The 27,962-nt window shown below is 41.0% G+C and overlaps 1 protein-coding gene and 1 long non-coding RNA gene across 12 annotated transcripts in view; one reads left to right on the top strand and one right to left on the bottom strand.

Annotated features, from left to right (window-relative positions):
* Nucleotides 1-26,602, bottom strand: PTPN1 (protein tyrosine phosphatase non-receptor type 1). Of its 11 annotated transcripts, none has more exons than XM_085519863.1 (13): nucleotides 26,456-26,602; nucleotides 16,908-17,124; nucleotides 15,627-15,772; nucleotides 14,544-14,639; nucleotides 11,020-11,176; nucleotides 10,092-10,182; nucleotides 8,498-8,598; nucleotides 8,228-8,326; nucleotides 6,778-6,915; nucleotides 5,716-5,925; nucleotides 5,253-5,414; nucleotides 4,437-4,672; nucleotides 1-3,518 (listed from the first exon to the last, which is right to left on the bottom strand). In XM_085519863.1, the coding sequence occupies exons 5-13, from the start codon at nucleotides 11,086-11,088 to the stop codon at nucleotides 3,311-3,313; spliced, it is 1,314 nt and encodes a 437-aa protein (XP_085375989.1). In that variant the 5' UTR covers nucleotides 11,089-11,176; nucleotides 14,544-14,639; nucleotides 15,627-15,772; nucleotides 16,908-17,124; nucleotides 26,456-26,602; the 3' UTR covers nucleotides 1-3,310. The 11 variants fall into 11 exon arrangements, with proteins under 11 accessions (XP_085375989.1, XP_085375986.1, XP_085375987.1 ...); XM_085519860.1 differs by having other exon boundaries at nucleotides 11,020-11,289; XM_085519861.1 differs by lacking the exon at nucleotides 15,627-15,772 and having other exon boundaries at nucleotides 11,020-11,289; nucleotides 16,908-17,119.
* LOC107323065 (uncharacterized) overlaps nucleotides 10,759-27,962 on the top strand; it is a 22,549-nt gene continuing 5,345 nt past the window's right edge. Inside the window, exons 1-5 of the long non-coding RNA XR_014935847.1 lie at nucleotides 10,759-10,910; nucleotides 12,915-13,040; nucleotides 21,888-22,200; nucleotides 23,742-23,968; nucleotides 24,420-26,964. This is a non-coding gene — a long non-coding RNA (uncharacterized LOC107323065). The remainder of the gene's footprint in view (nucleotides 10,911-12,914; nucleotides 13,041-21,887; nucleotides 22,201-23,741; nucleotides 23,969-24,419; nucleotides 26,965-27,962) is intronic.

Below are 27,962 nucleotides of genomic sequence, written 5' to 3' on the forward strand. Positions count from 1 at the left end.
TTCTTTAAAAAAGGAACTTTATTGTTACAACTAAAATGGGAACTGAAAACTTGTATGGGAAATTGAGAAAACTGTACAATTTTACTGTAACTTCTGAGGTCCTTGCAGTGGCTTACACAAAAGACAGGATACCTGAAAATGTATTATACCAAAACATTGAACTTTTTTGGTTTTTATTTTTTTAAAAAAGTTTATTCTATGGCGATCTGTAAAAAAAGAAAGACCTGATGCGTAAATATTTGCTTAAGGCAGATAGCAGAGCAGCTCACTAACTTTCTAACAAGTTTAACATGGATTTTTGTCCATTTTCCAAGAACAGGTTAACCAATACACCCACTTTGAAACGCTACAGTATATACACACTCACTACTAAGTACACATACAGGACACCAAAACAGAAATGTTTACAGTTCAGTATTACAAGCCGTGTCCACACCTCACTGGGACAGCTTAAGTTCTCCTGGATTTGGAATGGGTGACAGAAACAAGAAAAATACACAGGCAGAAAAGAGGGTGTCAGAACTTCCTCTGCAGGAACTTTCTCATACTGCAGTAATTTGTAAGTGTGGTGCATCTGAATTATGCTGGAATCAAAGGGAGGATGCTTTACTTTCCTCTCCAGGCTAATGCTTAAAACATCCCTTCTTGGGAGCAGTACAGTTTGTTTTCTGTTTGGCTTTTTTTTTAAGGAGAATGACAACACTTAAGAGCCCAGGTTAGCAGATCAAAGCACACTATGTCAGTCTTGCAAAGAAAGGTTGTTCTTTGTCCCCCAGTGCAGCTCTGAAGGCAGCACAGCAAATCACACCCTGAAGTCACCAACTCCTGCTTGCTACCCATGAGCAGAGGTGAGGTGTGGATACGGCTTGCTACGCACTCTGGAATGTCTGCACTATACTCACTCAGCTGAAATGAACCATGCTAACAACCAGGTTATGCTGAATACAGAAATTTAATAGGAAGTCATGCCAGGTATCAGGCGGGTACATGTTAGTTATCTGATGAACACCAAGCCCATCTGTTGCTGAACAAAGATAGATACTTCCAGCATCACCCTTTCAACCACAGCCACTTAATGATCAGTTCATGCAAATATAATTTGGGCACATCAGTAAGCAGAAATAGAACTTGCACCTTTCAAGCACGTGGTATTTAATCAGGACACTAGAAGACTTTACATGCATTCTAATACAAATGATGTATAAATGTTGCTTTAGAACAATGTTCTACCAGGTGATGGAGAGAACAATGGGGAGAAAGCAATCACACACTGTATCTTAAATACACAGATGAGCCATTATATATTACCATTTTTCTATACTCATTTTTCATGATTCCAGTAATACCACTAGATATTGACTGGTTACAGCGTTCCTCTTTTCCAGTACTGGTCTGACCAACAGTCTCACAGGTGAAGCATCCATTCCCAGTACTACCTGAGGATTTAGTATTGTACTTGTGAAAAGCCCTTGATGCAAGCTTGACAAAAGACAGAAGAGAAACAGCTCCCCTCCCCACCTCCTTGTTCACTGAAGGAAAAGAACTCTGCAAAAATAAAACCTGGAGTGCAAAGAGACTTAAGTACTCCATAGTGATGTTTGCACTGAGAACGGTGGTTAAGTGCCATAAAGCATTTTAAAACAAAAGGAACTAATTAGCAACGCTGTTGCAGATCAGCCGACATGGTTTAGTCTCATTCACGACACCTTTTAGTAGTGAATTTTACTCTTCTGTTCCGTGACATCAGCAAGTAATTCTTTGCTGCTACTGTTTAAATTATAATAATTAAGTACTAATGTGAGGAGCAGCATTGACTAAGACTGCTCAGTGCAATGCAAGCTTCCAGTCACAGTTCTACCAATGCACCCAAATCGTTATTTGCAAACACTCAGATTATTCAAGTGCTGGGCTCCAGCTGAGCAGAACCCCCAGCACAGCAGGGCACAGAACAAAACCACCCATCTCTTAGCTTACGTTACTGAGGACAGCAACAACTGTGTCTGCAGTCTGTATCCACACACACCTCTGTGTCCAGCAGTCACTGAACTGCGGATCTTCAAGCCAAACTACACCAGTATTTCAAATCTTTGCTTCAAAATAAGCAAAACACACAAATGCTTGCATCAAAAGCCAACTGATACGTTCTGAGACCAACATGTCTTCTGTTGAACATTCTATGTCTTAAGGAAGCTGCCACAGCATTGACGGCTCTGGTTTTCTTGACATGCTTTCCTGCTCCTTACCTGCAGTGCCTCTGAGTACATCACCTCCCAGCTGTGGCAGAAAGCACGCTATCCACGGAGCAGGTGTAGAGTGAAACTGCGTCTTACATTCCAAATGATGAGGTTTATGAACTGGTCCTTCTGAATGCCAACTGAACAGCTTCAAAATGCTGGTGGACATATTTTGGTTGAACTTTCTTTCCTGTTTCTTTCCCTTCCCTCAATTTCTCCTAACCCAGAATACAAATGTAAAAACAGCTTTACAAAGGATGGTGCAATGTAAATAGGTATATGTGCAAGTAGAGCGCAACAAAAGTCAATGAGAAGATACATTTCTTTTATATTAAAAAAGAAAAAGAAAAAAAGAGCTGGACATGTTGACATACCCTGAGCAAATGCAGAAGCCTGTTTCTATAAACAACGTAAAACAATAAGCTCTTTCAGAAAAGTTTTGCCAAGATTAAATACATCAATACCACAGGCACTGCCCACAACTCAGTCCTTAACAGATGAAGCAAGTTAAAAATAAAACCAAACCAAACCCCAAACCCACCCAACCGCAGCTGCCCCCGCCCCTTCCAAAAGGTTTACATTCTCCAGGTATGTGGGTTTATTTTTCTTTTCTCGGGAACTCATCGATGTAAGTGATGTATTTGGCTACAACACTTGGAGAGTACAAGCAAGTTTTGTTTGCGCCTGGCTTTTCTGAGACACAAAAGAAAAAGAACTGGCTTTTTAAAAAAGGCTAAGAACAACAATGTGTTGTAATTCTATTATTTAGTTAAAAAAAAAACAAAAAACAACCAAAAAACAAAAACAAAAACAGACTATTTGGCATTTTCTCTGTTTACTCCTGAATATTTTAAGGCCCTGAGATCAGAATATCACGTTCTTGGGACCACAGGGCTAAGTAAAACCCTAGTGCATCAATTCTCTCTTTAAGCCCAAAGTTCTGGCCTTTCAACCTAAGATCTATCTCTGCGGAGATGAGGCTCACGTGCCTCAAGGAGCTTTCTTGTACAGAAGCTTATTACAAACCGATCAAATTGTTGGTGTTTTTTGCGGGGTCAGTGGTGCTGACATGTCCATCAGTGAAAACATACCCTGTAACACAGATAAGCTCCTGCTGTGAGGAAAGTGAACATGCATATATTCACTAGAAACGGCTTCCAAGTTGTCATCATGTTCTCATCATCCTCTTCTATGCTTTCTGACTTCATCGACTCTTCTCTGTGTGCTGAGACGTGCAGGTTTTCACCAACAGTTCTCCTCCGAATTTCAGTGTCTTGACTAGTGCTTAAGGACAAATAAATAAACGTTCAGTGCTGGATTTTCCCTTTAAAGAATGAGCTGACCCAACCTTAACCACCTCTTACTTCCACTGCTCATCCTAAATCTGCTGTCTCTGCAGCCACTGAGACAAGAAAGGGCCAACCTGCATCCAGCTGAGGAGAACAAGGTTCTGAAATCAGCTGCTCAAAGAGTCAGAAAGTGCTGAAATTATGGTTGGTTTGTACTATTGTAAGAGTGGCCAGGAGCACTGTGATGGCTTTTAATGATGGAACTGAAGGTTTCTCCATCTTTAATACTCTTTAATGCGTTTTTTCTAGATAAAGACCTCCATCATGTTGATAGTATACTGACATATAGAGAGGCTTATTAACTTTAACTTTCAGATCTGCTGCATTGCTACTTCCATCTGAATTTAGAAATGAGTTAACCAGCTCTACACCACTCGGATGGAGCAGGAGGGCCATCTAGTGGCCAACAGGTCGCAGTCATACAGCACTTCTGTGTGTTTGTCACACCTGACAATTGAGGTTGCAATGACAGGTAGAAAAGTTCTCTGTTCGTGAGCCCCTTCTACTCCTTTCATCAAAAGCAGCTTTGCTTAGGATTAATTTCACATTTCTAAGTGCAGCTAAAGCTGATCCGCCCAGCTCTCAGCTCCACGTCCAGTGAAAGAGCTCCTGTGTAACTGAATGTAACGTACACATCACATGTAAATTGAGACTAAGCCACCTTGCTCTGCTGCCACTTCTCTCACTACAGCAGGATCTCGATTTAAAAAAAATGCTGAAGAACTTTTCCATAAAATATGCACAGACTTTGTTTTGGAACTGCTGTTATACTAATTCAGTCAGCGTCTGTTCAGGATTTTCCATATGAAATGCCATTTATGAACAAGCTGAAGTGGGAAACTAAATGAATTACCTGTCTGTGATCAGTGGCACAGATGAAAAACCTCTGCCATCTGGAACCATCTCTTCAACAGTGCTGACTGAGGATCTAATCTCTTCCTCTACCACTTGATGCTTAGGAAAGAATTCTGCATGTTCGTGCATCCTTCCATTGTGCATTTCTGAGGTTCTCTTTGGTGGTCGGGGAGGAGGTGGGGTATGTTCAGGTGGTGGGTCCAGATCTTCGTTGGAGAGCTCTTTCCACTGTTCCTTCAGGGAAGGAAATGCCCTGTTACGTTTTCCACTGTTTATTTTATGTAAACTACTGTAACTTTAAGTTGGCAGGGGTGTTACACTCTACCTTCTCATTTATTTTTAGCATGCCTGTTCATTTGCATTGAAAAAAAGGGGAAAAAAGAGACACAAAAATAATACAAAATCTAAGCTATCTGCAGTACACTGAAGACATCAGCTATAAAAGGAAGAAATTTTAATCTACATCTGGAAATCTTAAATAGCATGAAATAGAACCTATGTTGCTAGTTCTGCTGTAAGAATTAATTGCAGTACTTAAATTTCTGCCTTCTTAGAAAGCTGATGAAAGACATGGCAATGACAGCCAATCTACGCCCCAGTTACGGTGCTGAAAAGTACACAGGCACCACCTATTAGTCTACAGGACTACAGGAAGTATTCTGAGGTCAGGCAGTGAAGTGTTGTATTTTAGTACCGCATAATATAAAAATGTATTGAAGCCAAAGGAATTTAAAGCTCGTTTTGTTCTTATGCTACAGTTAAAAAACGCGTTGCAGCTTACTATACATCTGGTTCCACAGTTCATAATACTCACTTGCACTGAAGCATCCCCCATAATGAATTTTGCCCCCTCAATTACAGCTAAGTAGGAGAAACGAAGCTGATCCGCTGTCTGTATAAGTCCCATTCTGTACTTCCTCATTTCTAGGAGAACCTGTTTAACATCCACAGAAGAAGGATCTTTCCGTTTGTCCATCTGAAGATAAAAAATTTGGAACACACTTTATGCTCTGATGAGATTCAATACGATGACTGGCTTCACAGAGCAGCTTTCAGACCATTCTACCTATTGCAGAATTAATACACTAAGAAATGGAAGATCGCACTACCTTAGATTTAAAATGAAAGACTGTCTCAAACCAGAATATGAGTAAGATAAGAGAAATAACGTGCAAGAATACTCCACAGAAAACACCACAGCTCTTCATAGGCCAGAAGAAACCACTGTTCAAGGGAACTCTACTGAAACAGCGTATCATCTCCACAGCAGATCTTACCAGCAGAAGACACGTATCGACCAGACAGAAAGTTCCTGATCTGCCAATTCCTGCACTGCAGTGCACCACAACAGGTCCATACTCGGGGTTAAGTGAGCCAGATTCTCTCACTTTGAACAGGAAATTGAGGAATGAAGCAGGAGACTCTGGGACTCCAAAGTCAGGCCACGTAGTATAATGAAAGTGCAGAATCTCTCTGGTTTCTTGCATCTGTAAAAGACAGTACTTATGAAGTCTTTCAGCTGGATACACAATTTTGCAACTATTCGAATTACAGCTGCTTACAACAATGTTCAAATGAGCAAATACAATCCCTCACACGTTCATTTTCCTAGCAAATACTCTCCTACATACTCTCCTACAGTTCTCAGAATGGTGTACAGCAACCTACAGAAGCCCCTTCCACTTTCTGCAGACAAACACACGATCACAGGTTGTTCCTTTACACCTTATTCCAAATCTCGAACATTTCTCCCACGACTACTGACTCACTGCTGCTCACATCCTGTACAATGCTGAGGTACAACCGTCCAAAACATGCCAAGGGCAGACAGACCTCTTAGTACACCAAACTGCAACAGCCAAATCCTTACTCTGCTGTCACTCAACCAACCAAATTTGTATCTGCTTTCTCACATTTCCTGGCACAAGATGCTCACAGTTGAGCAAATATCGATTACCTTCCAGTACTGAGCAGTCTGTGGGCAGAACAGAACTGTGGCTAGAATGCCACAACATCCACACTCAGCACTGCTGGGAACCTCAGACATTATCTTCAGTTACCCACATTCAGTGAAAGTGAATGGTGATATTCCTCGCCAGCCTCACTCAGGAACTTTCCATCAGGTGTTACTGCTCTGAATGACTGTTCTTGTCTTTCTTCTCTGCCAGAGTAATGCTCCAATACCAAACATCTGATACAAAACCATCTGATACAGAATCATCGATTCCAGCACAAAATCTGCTGTATTTCACACCGGTCTTTTTCATAACCTTAGTGACAAGGTGGGTCTCACCTCAGAGTGATTAAAGAACGTGGCTGGTAGAAGCTTCTGTACTTACTGTAAGGTTTTCCAATTCTAGTTGTCGTACTGTGTAATATGATTTTATATCTTCTGATATCAAGGTGAGTTTCAAGTTTGTATCTTCAAAAAACATTTCCTTCTCTTCCTTCCGTGGCCAGTACTGCGCACACTTTATCTACAAACAAATGGCTGCCAGTTATGCATCGCTTATACTCGCATAAAAAGCAAATATAACTATCTTAAAATATTGCTCTGATTTTATTACAAGGACAAATTTCAGTGTGAAAAGCACCAGTCTTCCCTTATGCTGAAAAAACACATCTTGGGTAATTTTCTTTTTTTGTGTGAGTCAAATTAGTTTGACCCCAACTGACTCATGAAAATACCTAAGGACTGAGGATAGCTTTGTGGCAGTAGAGCTCTTCCTTCTACATGGAAGCTGGAAGAGTGTATAACAGGGCTGCACCGCTGTGGAATATTATTAAAATCACCAAAGGCATTATTTATTTTAGCTTGCATCAGACTATTAACAACAACCCCAAAAATCTAGTTACTTTCTAAATATAAAAGCTGTAGAACATTACCAAAATGTGAATTTACATCTGTGCTGCATTTCATGCATTATCTTCACTGAAATATTTCCATTTCAAAAGAAGAGACGTTAACAAGAGCAGAACTGAAGCATCTTTATTCTGACTGCACTGTAACACTTAACTTATAATTGTGCAATTCTGTCAGTTTTTACAGCTGCTTTTTCTCCAGATTGGCACAGATGCCAAGCCCAGCTGAGGAGCACAGGATGGCAACTGTTACCATACAACCAAAGCTCTGAACCCATGGATGTACAATTAATTCCATGCTTGACCCATGCAACCCTAGAAGGGCTGAGATGTTTCCTCTCAAGACAGCAGCTAGTCCATGTGCAAGAGGAACCAAATCTTTTTATCTATCAGGTTAGTTACTTAAAATAACCTCAGCTATTTGTTTACCTGTTTTTTCCCTTCATTGTCTGTCTGTCCTGTCTGATGTAAGACCGTGGAGGATAAACAGTACATGTTAAAGTGACATTTAAAAATCTGAGTTCTTACTGTGTGTAGGAGACGTGGAATCAGGGTGACCCTAAAGCCATTTCATATTGTTTCTGGATAATGTCCTTTGAGAGGCACGATTTGTATATGAGAAGAACTCTATTCAGATACTTAGGTTAGAAGCAGAGACCAGATACTCATTTTTGCAGAGATGTGGTTTTAATGTCTTACTGCAGCCAAATTCAGCAGAAATTAAAACCTGCAGGTACGAACTGGATAGTTTTCTGACTTGAAGATTAATTCACCAGGTAGTCAATCATAAGCACTACTTGTTAGATAAAATTACTTACAGTCACATTTTTTCACCTCTACAACAGTTCTTTTATTTTCTTTTTCTTTCTATTTAATTTAAAGCAAAACATACAATGAGCACATAGCTAAGACCAGATAAATACTTACGGATCCCTTTTCCATCACTCTGTTCAACATGACAACACCACGGCTTTTCTGTTCCCAAACCATCTCCCAGAAGTGACCACAAGTATTTGGCAAAGGTCCCTGCAGAGACAGAATAACCAGAAATGATATTTTCTGTTAAAATCAGAGCAATGTTTCCCAGTAAAAAGTTACTGCCTTAGGCAATAAATTCAGCAAATATCAGGCAACTTCTCAAGCTGTAAAAACTCCAGTCATCCCATATTTCTATTGTCTGCAATACACAGCAATTACCTGCGTAAGGATGTAGCTCCTCTGGGCCTCTTCCATTTTTATTAAGCTAGCATTGATGTAGTCATTGTCACCTTGGTTGAGCTTAATTCGACTGTGATCAACTGCAGAATAAATAGAAAACACTGGTTAGAGTACACAGAACACAATACTTGCACAGCCTCATCAGATGTTAGGTTCAAGAAAGCTGAGTTTTCCTGAAGAATCAAAATTGCTCAATCACAGAAGAGTTCTCTGGTATCCCCAGAGCTTCAAGTACCATGTAAGTATTATAAGAACTGCACCATCCCAGAGCACTGAATGCAAGTCAAACTCCATCTTCTAGAAATACACTGCAAGAAAGAAGTATTTGCATCTGGTACTCACAGTGGAAAGGTGCAAACCAGATCACAATGATGCATTTTACAGTTACAAAGTTACTGGTTTTAAATAACTCCAGTTACACAACTGCTTATCTTCTGCAATTTAAGCATTCAAAATCAGCTTGTTAAAGGTCTGACTGAACATACATTGAACAAACAAAACAGATTTCTTACCCTCCTTTTCCCCAGACAAGCACAAAGTAATGTCTAGGAATAATGATTAAAAATATAGAATTACAGTAAATGTAATGTTACTGCTCTTTCGTTAGGCTCTATTTTCTCTATATAGTAGAAAAAACACACACAGGAAAAAACCCACAAAGACAAGAATTTTCACACTTTACAAGAAAGGTGAACAGATAATAACTTTCAACCCCTAAATGTAACAATCTGTTGGTACCAGAATACAGATAACTGCCCAAAGACAGAACCTACAGAACCTCCGTATTTAAAACAGGTCCCAGTGCTGCACCTTTATGGTAACCTGACTGTGAGTGTGTAGTGCAGAGAACCCAGTCAGTTCAGCAAAACAGTGACAAACTTTCTCTGGTGTCTGCAGTAGCACCTCTAAAGTCAGCACACCAGGCAGTGAAGTCTATTTATACGTGGTAGTCTTTGCACACAGGATCATGGAAGGAAAGACAGCCTGCAATACTGAACAGCACTGTTGCTGCAGTGCCTTGCACAGAGGACACATGCTCAAAGACTGAAGTCTCACCAGTATTCACCAGAACATGCAATGACAATCACTTCAGAAGCACAGGTCTCACACTAAGATTACCACCTCTGCAAACTTCCTTTTCTCTGTCTCAGATAGTTCAGGATTTATCTCCAGTGGTCATGCTCTTTATGCAAGACTTCTCCATCTTCCAATAGCAACAATTATGCTATATTGACTAAAAGGATGCTCTAGTAAGTGTACTGCAATAGAAAGGATATTTTTTACTTTTGTTAATACTTCAGCCAGCCTTCTTCCCTAACATAAGGGAAAACAAGTTCCATTCTTCAGTTTTCTACCCACAAACACAGAATTACTGTATGTTGCTACACTACAATCCTATAAATACAATGGCATCCTCTGCCATCAATCTCATAACTTTATATATATACAGAAATAATGATCTGGGATCTCTATGCATCTAACAGAAGTCTTAATCTTACACAGAGCATTTCGTTGCCAGAAATCATTAGAAGTCAATGTCTGTTACAAACAATGGAAAAGCAAGTATACTTACAGGGGCTGACATCTCTGTACCTATTTCTGTTTTTGTTTCTGGGATGTTTGGCCACTTTACATGGAAAATCACTGGCTTCATGCCTGATGTCCTGAAAGAAAACAATCAAAACAGAAGTTTAATATATGAATTCATTCAATATCACCCTACCATTAGCTATTTGAAGACAAATAGCCATTGCAATGCAATGTAAGCAGTGCTTCTGACACTACAGTCAGCTAGTTGTAGGCATGGAAATAACCTCCCCAAGAACGTGAACTGGGCATGGTTGTGTTATTAAATCACATCAACACTTGGGAAAGTGTACAGATTTCTTCTGTGCCCGTGTTCATTCTAATTAGCGGGTATTACTGATTGTTTCTCACCACCAGCTAGTTTCAACATGCTTAACTAGAAATTGAAGAGTTATTAAAGTAAATCCTCCTGTTCTTTATCATACCCACCTCATCATGGGAGGTAACCAAATACTAAATGCTCAGCTAAACTTGTGCATCCAAACAGCTCCTGAAACCGGGGTAAGTACTTTCAGAAGCAAGAAAGTAACAGTCTTGTACCATGTGTCAGTTTTTAATAGCACTGTATTTATTTTGCACGTTGTCAAAACGAGTACATTACTGTATTCTGCAAAACTCCATTGTTCAGATTGCCAAATTGCTTCAAAGTCACCATGTGCCACAAGTAAAAACGTCTTTCTATTCTGATTTTTTTGAAGGTTACAATAGAGCTGGGGGTAACCAGGGATTTATCCATCGCTCATGCTGAGCATCGGACTGACTTTACTACTTGGTTAAAGAATTACACGAGACTTCTCAAATTTCAGTAAGTTCAAAATACAGTTTGTCCTTGAAAGATATGACCCATAACAGAAGAAGTTCAGAGTAGTTGGCAGTAATGCTCTACTTTTGCTGTTTTGTAGCCATGTACTCACGGCCAGAACAGGAAACAAATGAACTGAGTCGATATAAGAAAACAACTGCAGCTTCCTTCTTTGACACATCCATCTCTTTCAATCCATGTTAGGAGCACATCTTACACTGTTAGAAGGACAGTGACTTTTGAGAAGATGAAATGGCTTTTCTTGACAGCTGTTTTGCAGAAGAAAAGCTTTGCTATCTTTGTCATCAAACAAAGTCAGTGCCAGGAAATAAACCACAGTCCCACTGAACTTCTAAGAGCTTCCATGGCAGTTACTCATCTCCTACAAGAAAAACAATCACAGAGACAGGATCCAGATCTTGACTTACCCAAACATAGAAGTCTACAGATAAAGAACTTTGGTTTAACCTCATCACAAATAGACTGTTGCATTTGACAGCCCAGATATGCACACAACTCACAAATTCTGCACAAGTGGAGGTGACCACTATCAGCATTGCTCAAACGCAGCACCCATGCCTCCCTGTGCCAGCATCCAATGGTGGGTCTCCATGAACTTCCAGCAAGCATCAATGAATGTCAATAGGAATGTCTATTTTCCTCATGGGGGAATGTGATTCCTCACCTTCACTCCATACACACTTCCATGACAGACTGCCCCTCTGCTGCCAGCTGTCACACAGCAACAAAATGGAATGGGACACAGGTGGGAAGGTTCAGCCCCTACTGCCACACCACTAATATCTGCCTCTGACATCACAAAATAGGAGGCATTACTTTCAGAGCAGCCCTCAAACCAATACAGAAAGAACTGATAACCTTCTGCCTAGAGAGACTCCAGGTATCTGTTCAAACTAATATCTGAACTCCTGTCACTGTCAGGGGGGTCACTACACTCATCTTGTGAGACGTAAGTAAGCTGCCACAATGATTAAAGGGCCCAGAACACACACACAAAGATTGTTTTCTGTGGTCTTGATGAGTAATACCACACTTGCCACGTTTCCAAGCAAGGAGCCCCACACATTTGAGGAGCTAAAGTTTATGTATGCCTCAATTAAGGTATTACTGGTTTTTGTTTGTTTTTAAGATACTTTATTTTATATTAAAATATATTCTTCACGTTCACTGAGCTATAAACGACACTGATCTGTGGCATTTGTGTCCTTTCACCTTTTCCTGGAAAGTATGTTGACTAAAAGCCAAACAAACAGCGCAGCACATTGACTGCTTCATAGACAAACACTGCAGTCGTTTTGCTCAGGACAAATATTTTTAAAGAAATAAAATGAAATTGTAAACGTTCAATTAAAAAAAGAGAGAAAGAAAGAAATGTCAGCATTTGTGCATTCACCTTATTAGCAGTTTATACTCTGTTTGCGAAAACAACACGGTTTTTTCTTATGTACTAGTCCTAAAATTCCAACCACATAACAGTCTCTCTCTGGAGATTGCTCCTTTGTGGAGTTTACTGCAAGCTTTCAACACAGGTGAGCATTTCCATTTATTACCGATTATCTTTCACAATAATCTTACCTAACCAAACATATGTTTAACCTCTGTTTACTTATTGATCGTACACCAGCCAATGAAAGGAGTTATAGGAAAAGCAGGAAACTTCATCCACTCTATGACTTACCACCAGTTCACTTTTATTATGCTGTTAACAGAGCATTAGAATTTGCACATAAAGAGAAAAATGGGCTGTGGAAGAACACTCTGAAAGTTTGTTAAAGACATAAGGCTACAAAAAGGAAAACATTTTTCATGTCGCTGCTATAGTTCTTTGAATGCTCTAACATTAAGTTTGTTCTTGTTGCTGGCATTACATTCCAAAATAAATGTTTATGTCAAATTGAACTACTGAAACGTTAAAGGGTTTCAGTGAGCAAGAAAACACCTTTCAGCACGCATACTGATTTCGATCTACCTGATCTCTCCAAACAGCCAATACTGCAGACACATCTTTCCTCAAGAACTGCAAACATACCAGTTAAGGAAGCTGCCCACTGAAGACCATTAGAAGACACACCTTCATTGCTTTCATGGATGCTCCTTGTGTTCTCCAACCAGGTTAGTTTTCATCTGCAATGCTCTACCTAATTTGGCTTCTGACTTTGGAGCCAGCATTTCTCACTACCATTTTAGGAACCCAGCTACTACACTGTAATGCTCTTTGGTTGACAGCAGCATTGGAACGACTATACTTCTCCTTTCAGAAGGGAGGATATTTCTATGAGCAATTTCTCTAGCTCCTGTAGGAATGCTTTTGCCTTCCCTGGTCCCAGGAGGCAAGGGGAGAAAGTTTGAGATTAGCTCTCCTCCCCCTTTGGTAGCTTTATTAGTAAACACCTGGCACCGGACGCAGACATCACTCAGCATCATCAGAGCCAAGCCTGGAAATCATGAGTTTCCTTTACATTTCTAGACAGAAAGTATTTCAAAATAGAAAAGTACATCTACGTTAACTGTCAGGGGCCTGTTTTCCATCAGGACACAAAATCAGAAACAAGAAGAATCAGAACTATTTTCTGGAGTTTGTCTAGATTTTATTTTCTTGACTTGAATTGGTCTGGATGTGTCTTACCATCATGAAAAACAGAAGTGAAAAATATAAAGCTTATGAAAACAGAATGAACTTTAGTCAGTGTTGGATGTCGAAACTGATAGTTAAACTGGGATCTTACCTGTTGCAGTTTAGAGGGGATACAGGAAGTAAGTAAGCTATTGGTGTTAACAGAAGTAAAAGAGAACTAAAATAGTTCTTTTAAAAACTGAATTCTTATCTGGAGCAAAAGGAGCCACGTATGTTTTCAGAAAGCACAGTCAGTTAAAGCCGTTTTTTAGACACCAGCGTTCCATATGCTACTTTAAAATTAGACTGATACTGAACTAAATCTTTAAGATCTTTAAATCGCTGGACAGAACTTGGAAGGTTGACTTTATCTTAAGAATCAACAGAAAAGCATATTTTTAATGCAAACAACAGCATGCAAGAAATTCTTGGAGAAAGGGAATTCTCTTGGAGGGGAGAGAAAGGAAGGAATATATGTGTGTTAGAGTGATAATATGTAAAGACCTTACAGGAAAGAACAGTTACTTCACTCCGGGGATTGCGCCTGTTCCTCTGAAGAAGCTTTTAGTCCAAACTTGTGCAAGTCACAGACATGATTATAGTGGACCACAGACCAGACACTATTGGAAGAGCTTTGTTTTGTCTGTATATTCACACTGTTCTAAACTAAAAAGTAACGTATTGCTTGCACTAAAATTGTTCACTGTACTTTGTTAATCAGTGGGATAAATATACATTAATATAATTTTTGGAGGTAATAACATGGGTACTACTGAGAACTAGAAACATTATAAACTGGCTAAAAATAGCAAATTGAATTCCTAGCTTAGTCAGCTTGGCAGAAACAGCTGCGTTCACTGCATCCTCTAATTAGTTTGCATATTATAAGAGCTTCAAAGGTTATTTCCATCTTAGAAACCTACCAACTTAGCCTTCACAGCACAACACTGTTACCATATTAAATGCAACAGCAACCGTTTATTCAGACTGTAGAGACTTACCACTAATTTTTCTGTACTGTTTCACTTATATAGGCATATATTCTTATCAAATAAGGTAAAGACAATCTCTTCTCTATCTGGAACATTCAGAAGAGCCTGTCTCAAAAGGAAAAGAAAAAGTCCAGTTCATAGCTGCTCACTTGTAAACACATGCACCTTGTTTAAAGAGTTCTCAAATCTAATTTCAGTAACCACTGCACAAATCTACTTAGCAGCAGTAACATGAAATAGATTTGAACATAGTTCTTAAGCACAATACACCAGAACAGCCTTAGATTTTTATTGTGAGCCCTGTGTTTTAGTGATAGAGACCAGAATGTTTTATTTTGGAGACTTTCATGTTCAGATGATGAAAGAAATGATTTAGAAATCAAAGTTATTTTTTAGCTAAACTGTACTTGTAATATTACTGTACCTTGGCTATCCAGCCCCAGTTACTGGTAGGTGCTACACTGAACACACTGCATTACAAAGGCGAGATTTTCAAAACACCAAGTGTGTCTCCAAAGTAAACAGTCAAACATCACTGAATGTACTTGGTAAAAGCAGTGGTGGGCCAGTGTTGAGCATGTTTGAATATCGATTAATTGTCAAAATGTCATAGATGTCACAACTAAAATATAGCAAGCTCTACACCTACCAGGTTCTTACTCAGCAGAAATAGGTACATCACTGATGATGAATAAGAGATGAAGAACAGCATGCATTATCACAGGGTTTGAAATAAGCATTTACAATATAAGCCATCATGTTTCTAAATTGTGTAAGAATTGTCAGCTATTTATTTCTGTTGATGAAGGCTAATTTTTAAATTTACTTTTTCTATAGAGCACTACAGAAAACAGCTGTAACAAAAAAGTGTGTTAAACCTTTAGAAGGGCAAAGCAATACCAACAAGTGTTTGATATGCAAAGGAAAGGACTTAATTCTAACCCAAGGAAACCTTGTTCACTGCTTTGAAACACTAAGCAACTGGTCTCACTTTGCACAAATGATTCCACTCATATCAAGTACTACGAATATCTAAAAATCTACGAAACATTTTCTAATATATTTGCAAAATTTAAGGGAATAAAACCTCACCATGAACACGATGTGCTAAACATTGAGACCACTTCAGTATTACTCTTACATTTAGAATACTATGCGACAGACAATGGCTGTATTTCCAAACTTTCTACTAGTTCCATGAAGTTTCTCAAGTTATGAGCCCACACGTAGAGGAAGTACTAAAACACACAAGAAAGGAAGTGGCAGGAATTGTTAAATAGGAAGTTGTTATCTCTACATGACCTATTTAAAAAAAGAAAAAAAGATATTTAATGATAAACTTCATTTCCTTGAAGATGTTTTTATCATATGTTGTTTTACTGGCCTTCTCGAGATGCCATTTTTAAGTTTCAAGTATGAGAGGCATTACTGGATTTATTATGAGGAATCACTGTTCACTACCAATGGTACAAAAGGTACCAAGTCCCTGCTGTGAGTGGGTTTCCTACTCTGTCTCCTCTCAAATCAGGGGATCATTCAGAATCCCAGGAGGTTCTAACCTACAGCATAAGAGCACTCCACTGAACATTAGTAAGCATACAGGCAATGGTACTACACTCTTTATTAACAAAAGCTTTGTACCATCTCTAGCACACTGAGATTCAAGTGTAAAGAAAATGCACAGTGTGTCTGCATGCCCACATGCACAGAGGTCAAACTCAAGCTTTGCTTCCAGTGAAGAACCAGCAAGCAGCCTTTTAGTACTGAACTTCTTCCAGCATGTGGCCCACATTGCTATTTGGGAACACTGAGTACCTGAACTGGTTAAGAATCATTTGCAGAAAGAAGTTACAAGTATCCCTTTTGTAAGCTAATTTCAAGAAAGTCATCTGGACTAAAATTTGAAGACATACTGGATTACAAATTTGGATGAACAACTTGTTAAACGGATCCCAAATGAAACATTTCTGTTGCTATTATAATCACAGATGCCCACTTTGCTGTACTTTGAATATTCAAATTTAGAAAGGAAAATTTCAGTGACGAAAAAAGCCAACTGCAATCACTGAATGGTGCAATCTACAAGTTGCCAAGCTACTGCAGGGCACACAAAAACCTGCTGAGAACAAACAGTACTGCTGCAAACAGATAAAGCAGAATTAGGATACTCCCGTTTTCTCACAAGCTGTCAAATATGTGCTTGGGACCAAGAAAGAGCTCAACTAGTTTTACTTTACAGCTCACAGCTTTCTAAACCTGAGACAACTATCTCACTGAACCAAATGGATCTGTGCTCTGAATGCAGCTCTTGGGGTAAGCCAAAGACCGATGCCACGTCCCTCCTCACATACACACGTTTATACATTTGTTTACCTGACTATATGGCTGCCAGGTCATGTAAGGGCCGGACAGATCACATGCCACGTGCACAAGCCCACGGGTTGGTAGCAGGGATGGAACAGACTGTACAGCCTTCACCTGGCTCCAGGGCAGAATGGTTGGGCACCTCTGCTCTACGTAAAGGTTCAGCAGAAGAAGTTGCACTTAGAGTTGACTGTTTACACAACTATTTCCAGAGCAGTAAACTGTTCTAAGAAAAAAAAGAGAAAAATCAATACCTTTTTTTTGAAAGACAAACTTAACCCTTGAATGCCAACAGTAGAGATGTTACATTCAGTGAACTCACTCAGAAGATACCGAGACTGAAAATGGATCTAGGAGCACTTTGCTCTGCTTGCTGCCCTTCAAGCACAAATCCAAGTCTGCATTCAGTTTTCAGTTACAGTGAATACTGACATTGCTTTTTACTCAAAATAAGCCTGGCTACCAATGTGTGTTAGCAGTTGGTTCTCACAAAGGAGGGGTGTCTCTAGAATAAACAGCATGTAAGAAAATTGGTAAACAACAAGTCTGACAAATTCCTGTGGAAAGACAGAATCTTTCCATCAATTCAAAGCAAGACACACCTTCAATGCTAAAACTCATTCTATATTTTATTATTTCTCCATATTGCAAAGTAATACCCTGAGGCAATGACAGAAGCAATCCTGCATCGCAAATGACTGCTCTAATTGTCACTGCAGTGTGAGAGAGCTTTCAACTCCAGTTAGGCAGGTTGCTTTATTCCCATCTGAAGGCTACTGAGAGTTTAAAACAGCATCAGTGTTAAACAGGCACTGCACACAATCAGGATGAACCTCCACAGAGATGATGATGCAGGAAGGATTAGCACTGCACTCCAGTATATGAGAGAGTCTGCAGAACAAGACAAGCTGGGACTTCAAATAACTATTTCATATTCCCCATGCTAATGAAACAGATTTCTCAGTGAACAGGAGTTGCATGCGTCAGGCAAGATAAACAACATTTGCCACTTCATGTGTCTACTGTTACTGCAAGTTTAGAGTCATTCACTCAGGGAACACCAAATTATCCAACGAAGCCACACAACTATTGCAACTGCTGTTTCCACCATTACAGCATCCTATCTGGAAATGCAGAACTCTTATGACTTCCTTTGCTCCTCTCTCACAGACCAGACCCCTGTGCTGTACGCAGCTCACTGTGCCAACAGCCCAACCAGAGTCCCACTCCTAACCCTGCATCTCCTGTAAGCCATTGACAGCTTTGTGATTTGGTGGCTATCTAAAACTTGCTTGCATTCTTAGCACACATCTGAAACACTAACAGAAAGAACTAGAAAAACAGCTTTCAAACATCTTAAAAAAACAAACAAGCAAACAAACAAAAAATCAAAACCCCAAAGTTTACCCCATTAAAGCCTTTTCTGACCCCAGTCCCCACCAAAAGACCATTATCTAAAGGTTTCTAAGCACTCGTTCACAAATAAAGGTTATCAACTATTAGGATCACACCCAAGTACCTCCTACTGCATCAGCAATGCTATGGGCAGTCAATTTTACACCGAGGGATGATTTTTCTTAAACCATTCAGAGACAGAAATTTGCATAAAGAAATGCTTTTATCTGCAGAACACATTGTTAGAAATTACTTTTATGTAAAGAAACCTCGGAGGTCATTGTTGGTTTTCTTTCTTAAAGTTCTAATGTATACATTTATTATTATTGTAAAATAACATCGGAGCGCTTGCTCCTAACTAGAAGCAATAGTTAAGTAATCCATCTACTCTTAAGAAATAGAAAGCATGTAACATTTTTTCACCCCAAGGCCCCACTTTCAGAGAAAACAGAGAACTCAGCAAACAGCGAATTACAAGGAATTTCCTGCTGTCAGCCACAGAAAAGCAGCCTGTACGCTACACAGCATGGTAAGGCGATCAAATAAAGCTCAGCAGAACTGACTCAGTTCCAAACTGAGATTCTGAAGGGTAAACCTGACACAAATTACGTCATACTTGTCATTAGTTTCTTGTTTATCAATACAACTTTGAGGGACTCTGAGAGCAACCACGCTCCACTACCGACAACTGGGCTTCAGGGAAATTATTGATCAGCTGTCTATGTAGTATTGCTTGCTGTCAAATGAAACAATCAACCTCCTCAGCTCAATATCATATTTCTCAGTACATTACTGATTTAACGGCAGCTAATGTAACATGCAAGGATAAAATGATGGGGTTGTTTCTTTGCTACATGCATTGCCCTTCATTATTTACGAGTTGAAGAGACCAGAAGGGCAGAACTGCTCTTGTCGTGGAAACTGTGGGCCAGTTCTGATACCAGTGCTGGGAATGAAAACACAGCACAAGTTGAAGCAAGATTCCCCCTCGTGGTGCTGCAGGTGTTGCTGGGCACTGCACAGTCCTGGTGGGCAACTGAAACCATTTGGTGAACTAAAAAATGACAATTATCACTTTTTAATGTAATTACTCTGTAAAAGTATTACACAAACATTTCCTGGCATCGAACAGCCATCTACTCTGTCATTCCTTGCTGGTTTAAACTCTCAATTTTTCTTTCTTTCCTGCAAATATTCATAAATCATACAGACTGTGTGGATATTGATTTGGGCTGTTCATTAGCTCTGCAGTGTTTTTTTGGTTCTCGGTTCTCCCTCCAGTGATCTGCCCTACCACAACCAGCTGCACTGACTGCACAGGAGACACTGGGAAAAAAGCAGCAGCAGAATGGAATCAGGAATTGAAGTGTTACGGCTCCTTTTTGTGTCAGATGGAGGAAGCTCACTCTTCCTTAGTCACAGGCACATTTCTAAAATAGATTTCATATTTTACTTCCTGCGAACACACCAAAAGGTCGCGCTACTCGAGCTACTGAAACTTGTCACATGGTGAATGAGAAATGATAAAAACAAGCAATTTGCATTCAAACGTTCACAAGTGAAGATCAGGAGAACATTCCTCTTTATGCATTGACCGCTTGCCAAATAAATAGAAATAACCCAAAAAACAGCGTGTCTTTGTAAGATGGCTCACAGCATTGAGGACTTGATGAATCGAGCACTTCAAAGAAGAAACATAAAATTCTGGGAACATGAGATACAGGAAAAAGCACAAGAAAGATTACAAACAGAGCAGTTACTTTAAGTTCAAGATACCATTACCTCGCAGCTTTCTCAACAAGCAATTGCTCTAGCACCAGAAGCACTGTGAGCTCTGTGAGCACAGGGCTCAGCTCCCACCCTGCCAGCAGCCTGACCCACACAGCCCCACACTCTCATTACATACGCAGCCTAATGCAAAATTTGCTTTGTTGGTGCTTTATTTCCTACTCCTACTTACATAGAAACCGTTTTAACCTCCTACAAACAGGAAAAACACTGCGCCACACAATTCAAATCTCATTAAACAGTATCACAACAGCTGGTGAGCGAAAGAGACCTTCCTCATCATTGACCAACTGCACTGTCAACACTGAAGGTGCCTTTATATCCCTGTAAGTGTGTTACCGCAGTATCCACAACAACCAATTGCTGAGACAATTACAGTTTCACATGGTGGGAAAAGGCCCAGATGGTGACGGCACAGCAGACTTCTTCCTGTTCTTTCCACTGGAGGACACTGAAGTGAAAAGAAGGAACTAAGCACTGCTTCAAGGTTTGAATCCCAGCACAGAGGGACCAAAATGTCTAAAATCCAGCTTCAGTCCCTGACAATGAGAAACAGGGTCAGAAATGCGTGCTTAGTGCAGGTATTGGTATTCCATTTAGCTAAATCCAAAATACACCTCCATGAGATTATGCTGAATTCAGAAAAAAGCTTTTTTAATCTGCTGTCTTTCATTAAATATATGCCCAATGAGAAAGCAAATTTTTTTTTGCCTCCACAAGTAGATTAAACAGCAACTATGATCCATGTCCAGTACCACACCAATCAGCAAGGACAGGCTGGTACACATTGAATATCCACCAATCGCCCACCACGTGGACCAAGGTCCAGATTTTTCACTGCTGTCCCATGAACATTTCAATGTAGAAAGCACAAACCCAAGTTGAAAGCACATCAGATACCACTAATAACAATCATGAATTTCCTATCATCACTTCTATCACTTTTTCTTAGTAGAATACAGCAGGCAACTTATTGAATCTTAGCTCTGTCTTGCGTGTGGGAGAGAAAAAGCACATCTCAATTCACGAGCTTTGGTAGAAAATGAACTGGTGTTTGTACGACATGATCTACAAAGTGAACACACAAAGGCGTTTTGATGTTGTATCATAGTGCACCTCCCAGCCAAACCAGCAAGGGCATGTCTACTGGCACCAGAGAGATAACAAAATTAACGTTTCTTGTGCAAATCAACGTGAGACACGGTGACCAATGACTTAAAAAAAAAAATCTCAACGTTCAGCACTGTAACACATCAAAGCTGGCAGATCAGATCAGGTTATATTATTACTTCTGAACATCACAGAGAATCTGGTTCCTTTTATTTTCATAAACATGCTTCTTTCAGGAAGAAAAAAAAACACACCCACCATACCATGTTCTTCAGCAGGTCCAGATGCACTACACCTTGTACAGAAGTACAGACACTAATTAGAGTTTAATATTTCAAAAATAACTATTTTTAAAATTTCATGTAATTCTGGGAAACGTTTAACACTGACAGACAGCACGTTCAGTTCAGTGTGTGGATTCCATTTAGAACCTTGGGCAGCCCTCTAGCTGTCAGTCTTTGATCTCACTCCGTATTAACCTTTTTTCAAACCAACACTGACTGCAGAAGCTGCAGAGTTAAGCAGGGCACACTGGAAAATTTTACACTCAGGAAAATGCTATTTATCCAGCTAAGGATTAGGATTTTCTGGTGGTTTGTTTTGTATTTAATTTTTAAGGCATATGGTGTAATATTCAATTTCCAAATATTTACCCATGTAGCCTTTAATAAGCCTCTGACTAAACTCATTTTGCAGACTTTCACCTAGCAGCAGTTTCATCCTCACTGATGAACAAAAGCCTCTATTTAAAAGGAGAACATGGACTGCAAAAGATGACAATGGCCAGAAGAGAAAATGCACATGCATTCTGCATTACCTGAAGCAATACAGGAGCTGAAGTTTTTGTCATGCAGTGCTAACCTAATTTGGAGGTATTAGAAACAAACAACAGCAACAAAAATAAAACACAGAAAAACATTTGCAAGAACGTAGCAGTGATATTTCAGTGTGAAGCACAGCCTAGAAAGTCCCAGATAAAGAGAACACCCGGAGAACATTCATCTGCAAAGTGAGTCTTTCAGCATGATTTCATGATTTCATTTTAATGTTTACTTGCCTATATGACGAACTTGTTGCTATATGATTTAAATCATATTATTGCCTACTTGATTTAAACTTGACAAGAATATTTCAAAAGTTATTTCAGTTTCAAAAATGCTCAGTCTACCTTGAACACAATGCATTTGATTCTGTTTACAAGTGCTGTTTCTGTTTGAATTCAACATCATTTGGTGTGTGGTTAACACTGCATTCTCTGTAACTGTCAGTTATGGAAAACAGAAAGGAAGAAAGAGGAACAAGTAATGTGGAAGAGCCCACTAAAACCCTACAGTCCTTGTGGATGTACTCAGTAGCAGACACAGTACGGTTAGTACTGTGTAGCAGCCCACCGATACGGTTTTCAGATTTTTGGTAAATTGTACCCCTTAACAGAAAGCTACAATAAGGAAATACAGGCCCTGTTTTCATTCTACTTACACCGATGCTATAAGAAAGGACACTTCAAGTACTGGTATTTTAGACCATAGATTCTGAAAAACAAGTGAAACTGAGCTGCTCAGTAGCTCCAGTGAACAGGACTTTCACCATGGGAATTGGCCATCAGCAGATATGATCGGTCTTGACCTGGAAAGGTGACTAGCACAACCAGCCAATGCAGCTGAGTGCCCTGAACATTCTGAATGGCACAAAGCATATTAGCACTTGTAAATGAAAGTAAACTCTATTTTTTCACAGAGAAGATAATGACTTCACAAGCTACAGGGCCTCAGTTACTTGTTCTGTCTCACCTACAGTTCTATCAAAATTCTGTGTCTGTACAGCATTGGAAAACATGGCATTTCCTTAGCTGTACTGCAGGCAAAAAGAGAGCCCCTGCAACTATCAATTCTAAGGTAGCTCTCTGTAATCAGAGTGAATTAAATTACACCTTGAATGAATCAACACAGCACAAGTTAAGAAGTGGCAAGGCATGCAAGCAGAGACTTGCACTTTCAAGGAACAAGAACTGGCAGAATCAGGCACAAAGATGCATTTACAATAAGCTGTACTCATACTACAGTTTATCTGCTCCAAAGAAGTAAAAGTTTGATAGCACCAAAGCAGAAGAGAAACAAGCTTGTAGACTGCAGCAGGGCAGCCTGAGATCTCACGGCAGCTTATAAACCAAAAACACTGGTAGGACTTCCTGTTCATTTACTTTAAAAATATAACACAACCACAGTATTCTAGGTTTACAGGGCGAACCATTTTACAGCTTGTTGCTTTCAACATTAAAATCCACCTACATGTACCCCAAATAAAGAGACAGTGGTTACACGTAAAAACGTTTTCCACTTCTTTTCTTTTTGGGACAGAAATATTCAGAATATCCTTGGCTGCTTTCTATATCTCTCCCATTACTTGTGGGAAGTTTACTAACTCATGTCTTTTCTACTAATTTAGTTTAGGGAGATTTTGGAGAAAAGTCACATTAATATTAGTTCTAAACAAAAGCACCAAACTTCATTGTTTGAAGAATTGTGAACAGTTACAGTATTTCTCTTGCAGGTCTCAAACTGCACTTAACTGTAACATATGTCAGTTTTCCACGGGGGGGCACAGCAACAGAGCCAGTACAGCGCCCAATATTCCCCATTCTGAACAGACCTGGAAATCTAAATGACAATCAGTTCTTTCTTATTTTGCAATCTACAGCACAAATTCTGCACCCTTCACGTGGAAAACTAACGTCGAGCAAATGTCATAGATGCTTCAGTGAAAACCAACAGTATCAAGTTAGTGCGGGTTGCAGTGTCTGCTTTGCATGGGATTCCTAGCTGAACGCTGAATAATTCACAGATCTCTTTAATGTTATTAACACATCAGACTTAATATCATTAGCCAACATACTAACATCAACCTACCAGGTTTATGTAAACACAAGAAGCAATTTAACCTGTATTTGAGGTTTGTGTTTTTAAGATAGTATCTCATTCTACCAACGTGTGTAAGGAGTTAGAAATCAAAATTATTGAAGACTTCTACATATAGAATTACCATTAAAATTTGGTACTGAATTCACTACGTCAAGTGAAAACCTGTATCTCCCCTCTTTCAGTTTAAAACCATTCCCCCTTAGCCTACCACTATCCACCCCAGTAAAAAGTCGTCCTCCATCCTGTTTCTAAGCTCCCCTCAAGTGCTGGAAGGCTGCAATGAAATTTCTCCTGAACCTTCTTTTCTTAGCTTTCGGCTCCTGCTTTTTGTTGTGACATCTCCACAGTGAATGCATTTCAATCCTCCTGGTACTCCCATTCTTTCAGAACCGGGTGACTATTGCAGCTGAACACAGCTTCCTCTTGGACAAAAAAAAAGAAGCTTGGAAAATTTTATGCCTTCAAAGTCATGTGGCATCCACACAGACCTCCTTACAGCCACCCCTGCAGTCAGCTTCACCTCCCTGTTGTGTTCCTAATGCCTCCTCTAAAAGTCAGCTGTATCTCTAGATCAACGATATAGCCCAGAAACAAGAGGAAGCGATTCTGATAGTAAACCGTGTGATGTTTCATTCAGAACATTGGTGAACACATCTGGATTTTAGCAATCATGATCCTAACACCTACACAGTAGAAGTACATGGTATGATTAACCCGGAGAAAGACTCTTTAGAAAGAAGAGACTGTGCCAGTAAGAAACATTATTCCACTTAACTCCATTCTTCAGGCAAAGATTGGTATTTGTTGGAAAACTGCATTGATCATGTCACTGCCAAGACATCACAAGCATGGATTACAGCGAGGTACGCTGTTCTAGATGTATATGATCTGCCACAATGTCACTTAAAACAGCTGATACTGAAAAGCAGGATGCAGTAGAATCTGAGTTATGTGATGCAGAAGCACATACTTACTAACCTTAAAATACAAGCAAGAAACCTTAAAATACAAGCTTCTCATGCCTGTCTACAACTGGAAGCAAATCACTTCATCTTGTTACTTTTAATTTGAATATCAGTCCTCAGTCAAACCTCACTCTGTGACAGTCTGAGCAGAGACTGCGTCACATCATTCAGAGAAAGCAGGAAAAAATATACCAAGTGCTGCACTGGAAACATGCCACAGCCCTCGTTCCTTATTAACCTCACAGCTCCTTATGGATTCCACCTCAGTAATTAAACTGCACCCCTGGAAGCTGACCACCTCCATTACAGCGCTGCTACTCAACATCATTTCCTGAGCGCTCAGCCTGCAACAGACCAAAATACCAAGAGAAGTTTAACAAAAACACATCATCATACGAGCACATGACTTCCAACCAATACAGAGTTAGCGAGCACTGAGGCTCTGCAGGAAATGAAATCCTCTGCCAAAAAAAATGACTTCTCTGAAAAAGATAATCAAGATTTCATAAGAAAAATGTCTATTTTCCCACTGCCAACCAACAGGAGATGCCCATCCTGCAAGCTGGTGCTTTCACAGCTCACATGCTGCTGTTGTGAAGCTGGAGCTCGTTTATTTCACTTTCATAAAAACTCATTTTTTGCCCTTTTTCTAATGTCCGCTGTCTGATGTGACTGAGCACATCACAGTATCGCACACAGCTGCACCTCCCCTCACACCTCCGGGATAAACACACAGAGCTCTTTCGAGGCAGAAGACCTGCTCACAGCTGTGTGTGTTAACCTGGATCCACCTTGCCAGCATCCTCAGAATCATCCGTGTTTGCAATAACAACACCAGAAATTGGCTCGTTACAAAGTAATAACAAATGCCACAATATAACTGCACGAGCGTCACCAACCAGCTGCTCCTCGGATCCGCTCTATCGCTGCGGACCGAGCTCAATGACAGCCGGGACCCGCTGCTCACAATGGGACCGGCGGCTCCAAAGGCCGAGAGCGGCCGCGACGCGGAGGGACGATGCCGGCAGCCGGCGGGGAGAGCAGCGGGGCCTGGGCTGCACGGGGCTGCACCGAGCCACCCTGAGCGCCGCGAGGAAAGGGAAGGAGGGAACGGCGAGTGATCCAGCACGGACAGGAGGAACGGAAAGTCGCGACAGGGGCGACGGCAGCGGAACGAAACGGAACGAAACGGAACGAAACGGAACGAAACGGAACGAAGGCAGCGGAACACAACGGAACGCGACGGAACGCAGCGCCGCCCGCCTGGAGCTCCGGCCGGGGCAGGCGCTGGGGGAGCGGAGCCGGGCGGCAGCGGAGAACGGCCGCGAGCAGAGCGCTCCTCATCGCCGGGTCAGAGCGGGGCCGGGCGGCCGCCCCTCACCTGGTAGATGGCGGCCCAGCTGGCGGCCTGGTCGAGCCGGTGGAACTCCTTCTCCATCTCCATGGCCGGAACAACGCGCCCGGCCTGGCCCCGCTGCTCCGGCTCCAGCTGCTGCTGCCTCGGCCCGGGCTGCCCGCTCCGCATCTCACCCCGCCCTGCTGGGCCGGAACTACGCAGCCCGACACCAGACGCGACGTCCGGGGCGGCCGCAGCCGCGGGGTTGGAGGGGGAGCGAGCTGTGTTGGTTTGGAGCCGGGAAGTGACTTACTGAGCTTAGGAACGTTAAAGCTTTAGTTTGCATTTCTGATAAAATTCAGCATTGTGAGATTACCTGCGTTAAATCAGCCAACATCATGAATATCAATCCAGCTGCCTGCAAATACGATCCATGCTGCTGCTGTGCTGAGTGCAGCTCTGTAGTCACTAAGCCAGCTGTAGCAGGCGGCATCTCCAGCGTCCAACTGCTGTTAACTTGCTATTAACAGTCACCACACCTAATGCTACTGACTGTACGTATCTGTGCCATTAGTCTACGTTAACATCCCCTTTCTTGAGCAGAACTGTAACATTTTGTTATACAGAGCTGATCTTCCAGCGTGTCCTTTTGCTGTTACACCTCAGGCATTCCTAGTTCTGATTCTCTGTTTGGTTTTGGTTCAGCATTTGGGGTTGTTCATATGGAAGGTTCATTTGTCTTCATTTTGGTTTTTGCTAACAGTGCATCATGTAAGACTCAACAATTCAACTATTAGCCCTGGGTTACACTGAAGAATCTGTTGGGGAGCACTTCTGGCCTCTTTTTGGTGAGGATAGCTCTCCAAAACACGTTCGAGGTGATGGCATTGCTTCATTGCTGAGTAAGCCCTCCTGTGGTTTCTAATCTAGGTGAAGCAGGCGGTCCACTTGGCCTCACCTCCTCGTGAGAACAGACAATACCCTGCAGGCTGTGCTGAAGAGGAAACAAACAGAGGACCCTCAGAGTACAGGGGTGTAAGAAAGCAAGTGGCAGTTTGTCAGTGTACGGCAGCACATTTCATCCAACACACAAATACCAATCTCTGCTCCAGGGCACTTCAGGGCTATGACTGTGGGAAATGGCATCAATCCCTGGCTGCTGCAGAATCACAGCATTTTCACTGCAGTGATGCATCTCATGCAGGGCCATGCAAACCAAAGCCCTTGATGGAAGGAGTGCTGTGCAACAGCAAGACATGTAGGTTTAGTAGCCTATGGATGTAGCATGTGGCACAGGGAGAATCTGTATCCTCAGAGAGACAGAGAAAGGGACTGGCATGGAAGTGGTGTGGATTGCCATGTCCTGGGTTGCCCAATCAGCTAGAGAACAGCTGCAGCCACAAGAGGCTGGTTTCACTGTGCAGCTGTGGCCCTGTAGGGATCAAGGCCACAACGTGAGTGGTTTCACATGGTGAAAAGGGATCAGGAGCAAAAGAAGCTGCAGACTGGAAACTGAACGTTGGTGGTAGTAGTGACAAGGAGATGCAAATGG

Source organism: Coturnix japonica, chromosome 19 (genome assembly GCF_054131305.1).
Source record: "Coturnix japonica strain WE chromosome 19, WE-NBRP24, whole genome shotgun sequence".
Classification (NCBI taxonomy): Eukaryota; Metazoa; Chordata; class Aves; order Galliformes; family Phasianidae; genus Coturnix; species Coturnix japonica.

Coding starts and splice junctions, on each gene's coding strand:
- PTPN1 (XM_015881768.3), bottom strand. CDS start 26,599: ATGCGGAGCGGGCAGCCCGGGCCGAGGCAGCAGCAGCTGGAGCCGGAG. Junction 6,916..8,227: donor GAGTGATGGAAAAGGGATCC/GTAAGTATTTAT, acceptor ATTTGTTTGTAG/ATAAAGTGTGCGCAGTACTG. Junction 5,926..6,777: donor TAGAATTGGAAAACCTTACA/GTAAGTACAGAA, acceptor TGTCTTTTACAG/ATGCAAGAAACCAGAGAGAT.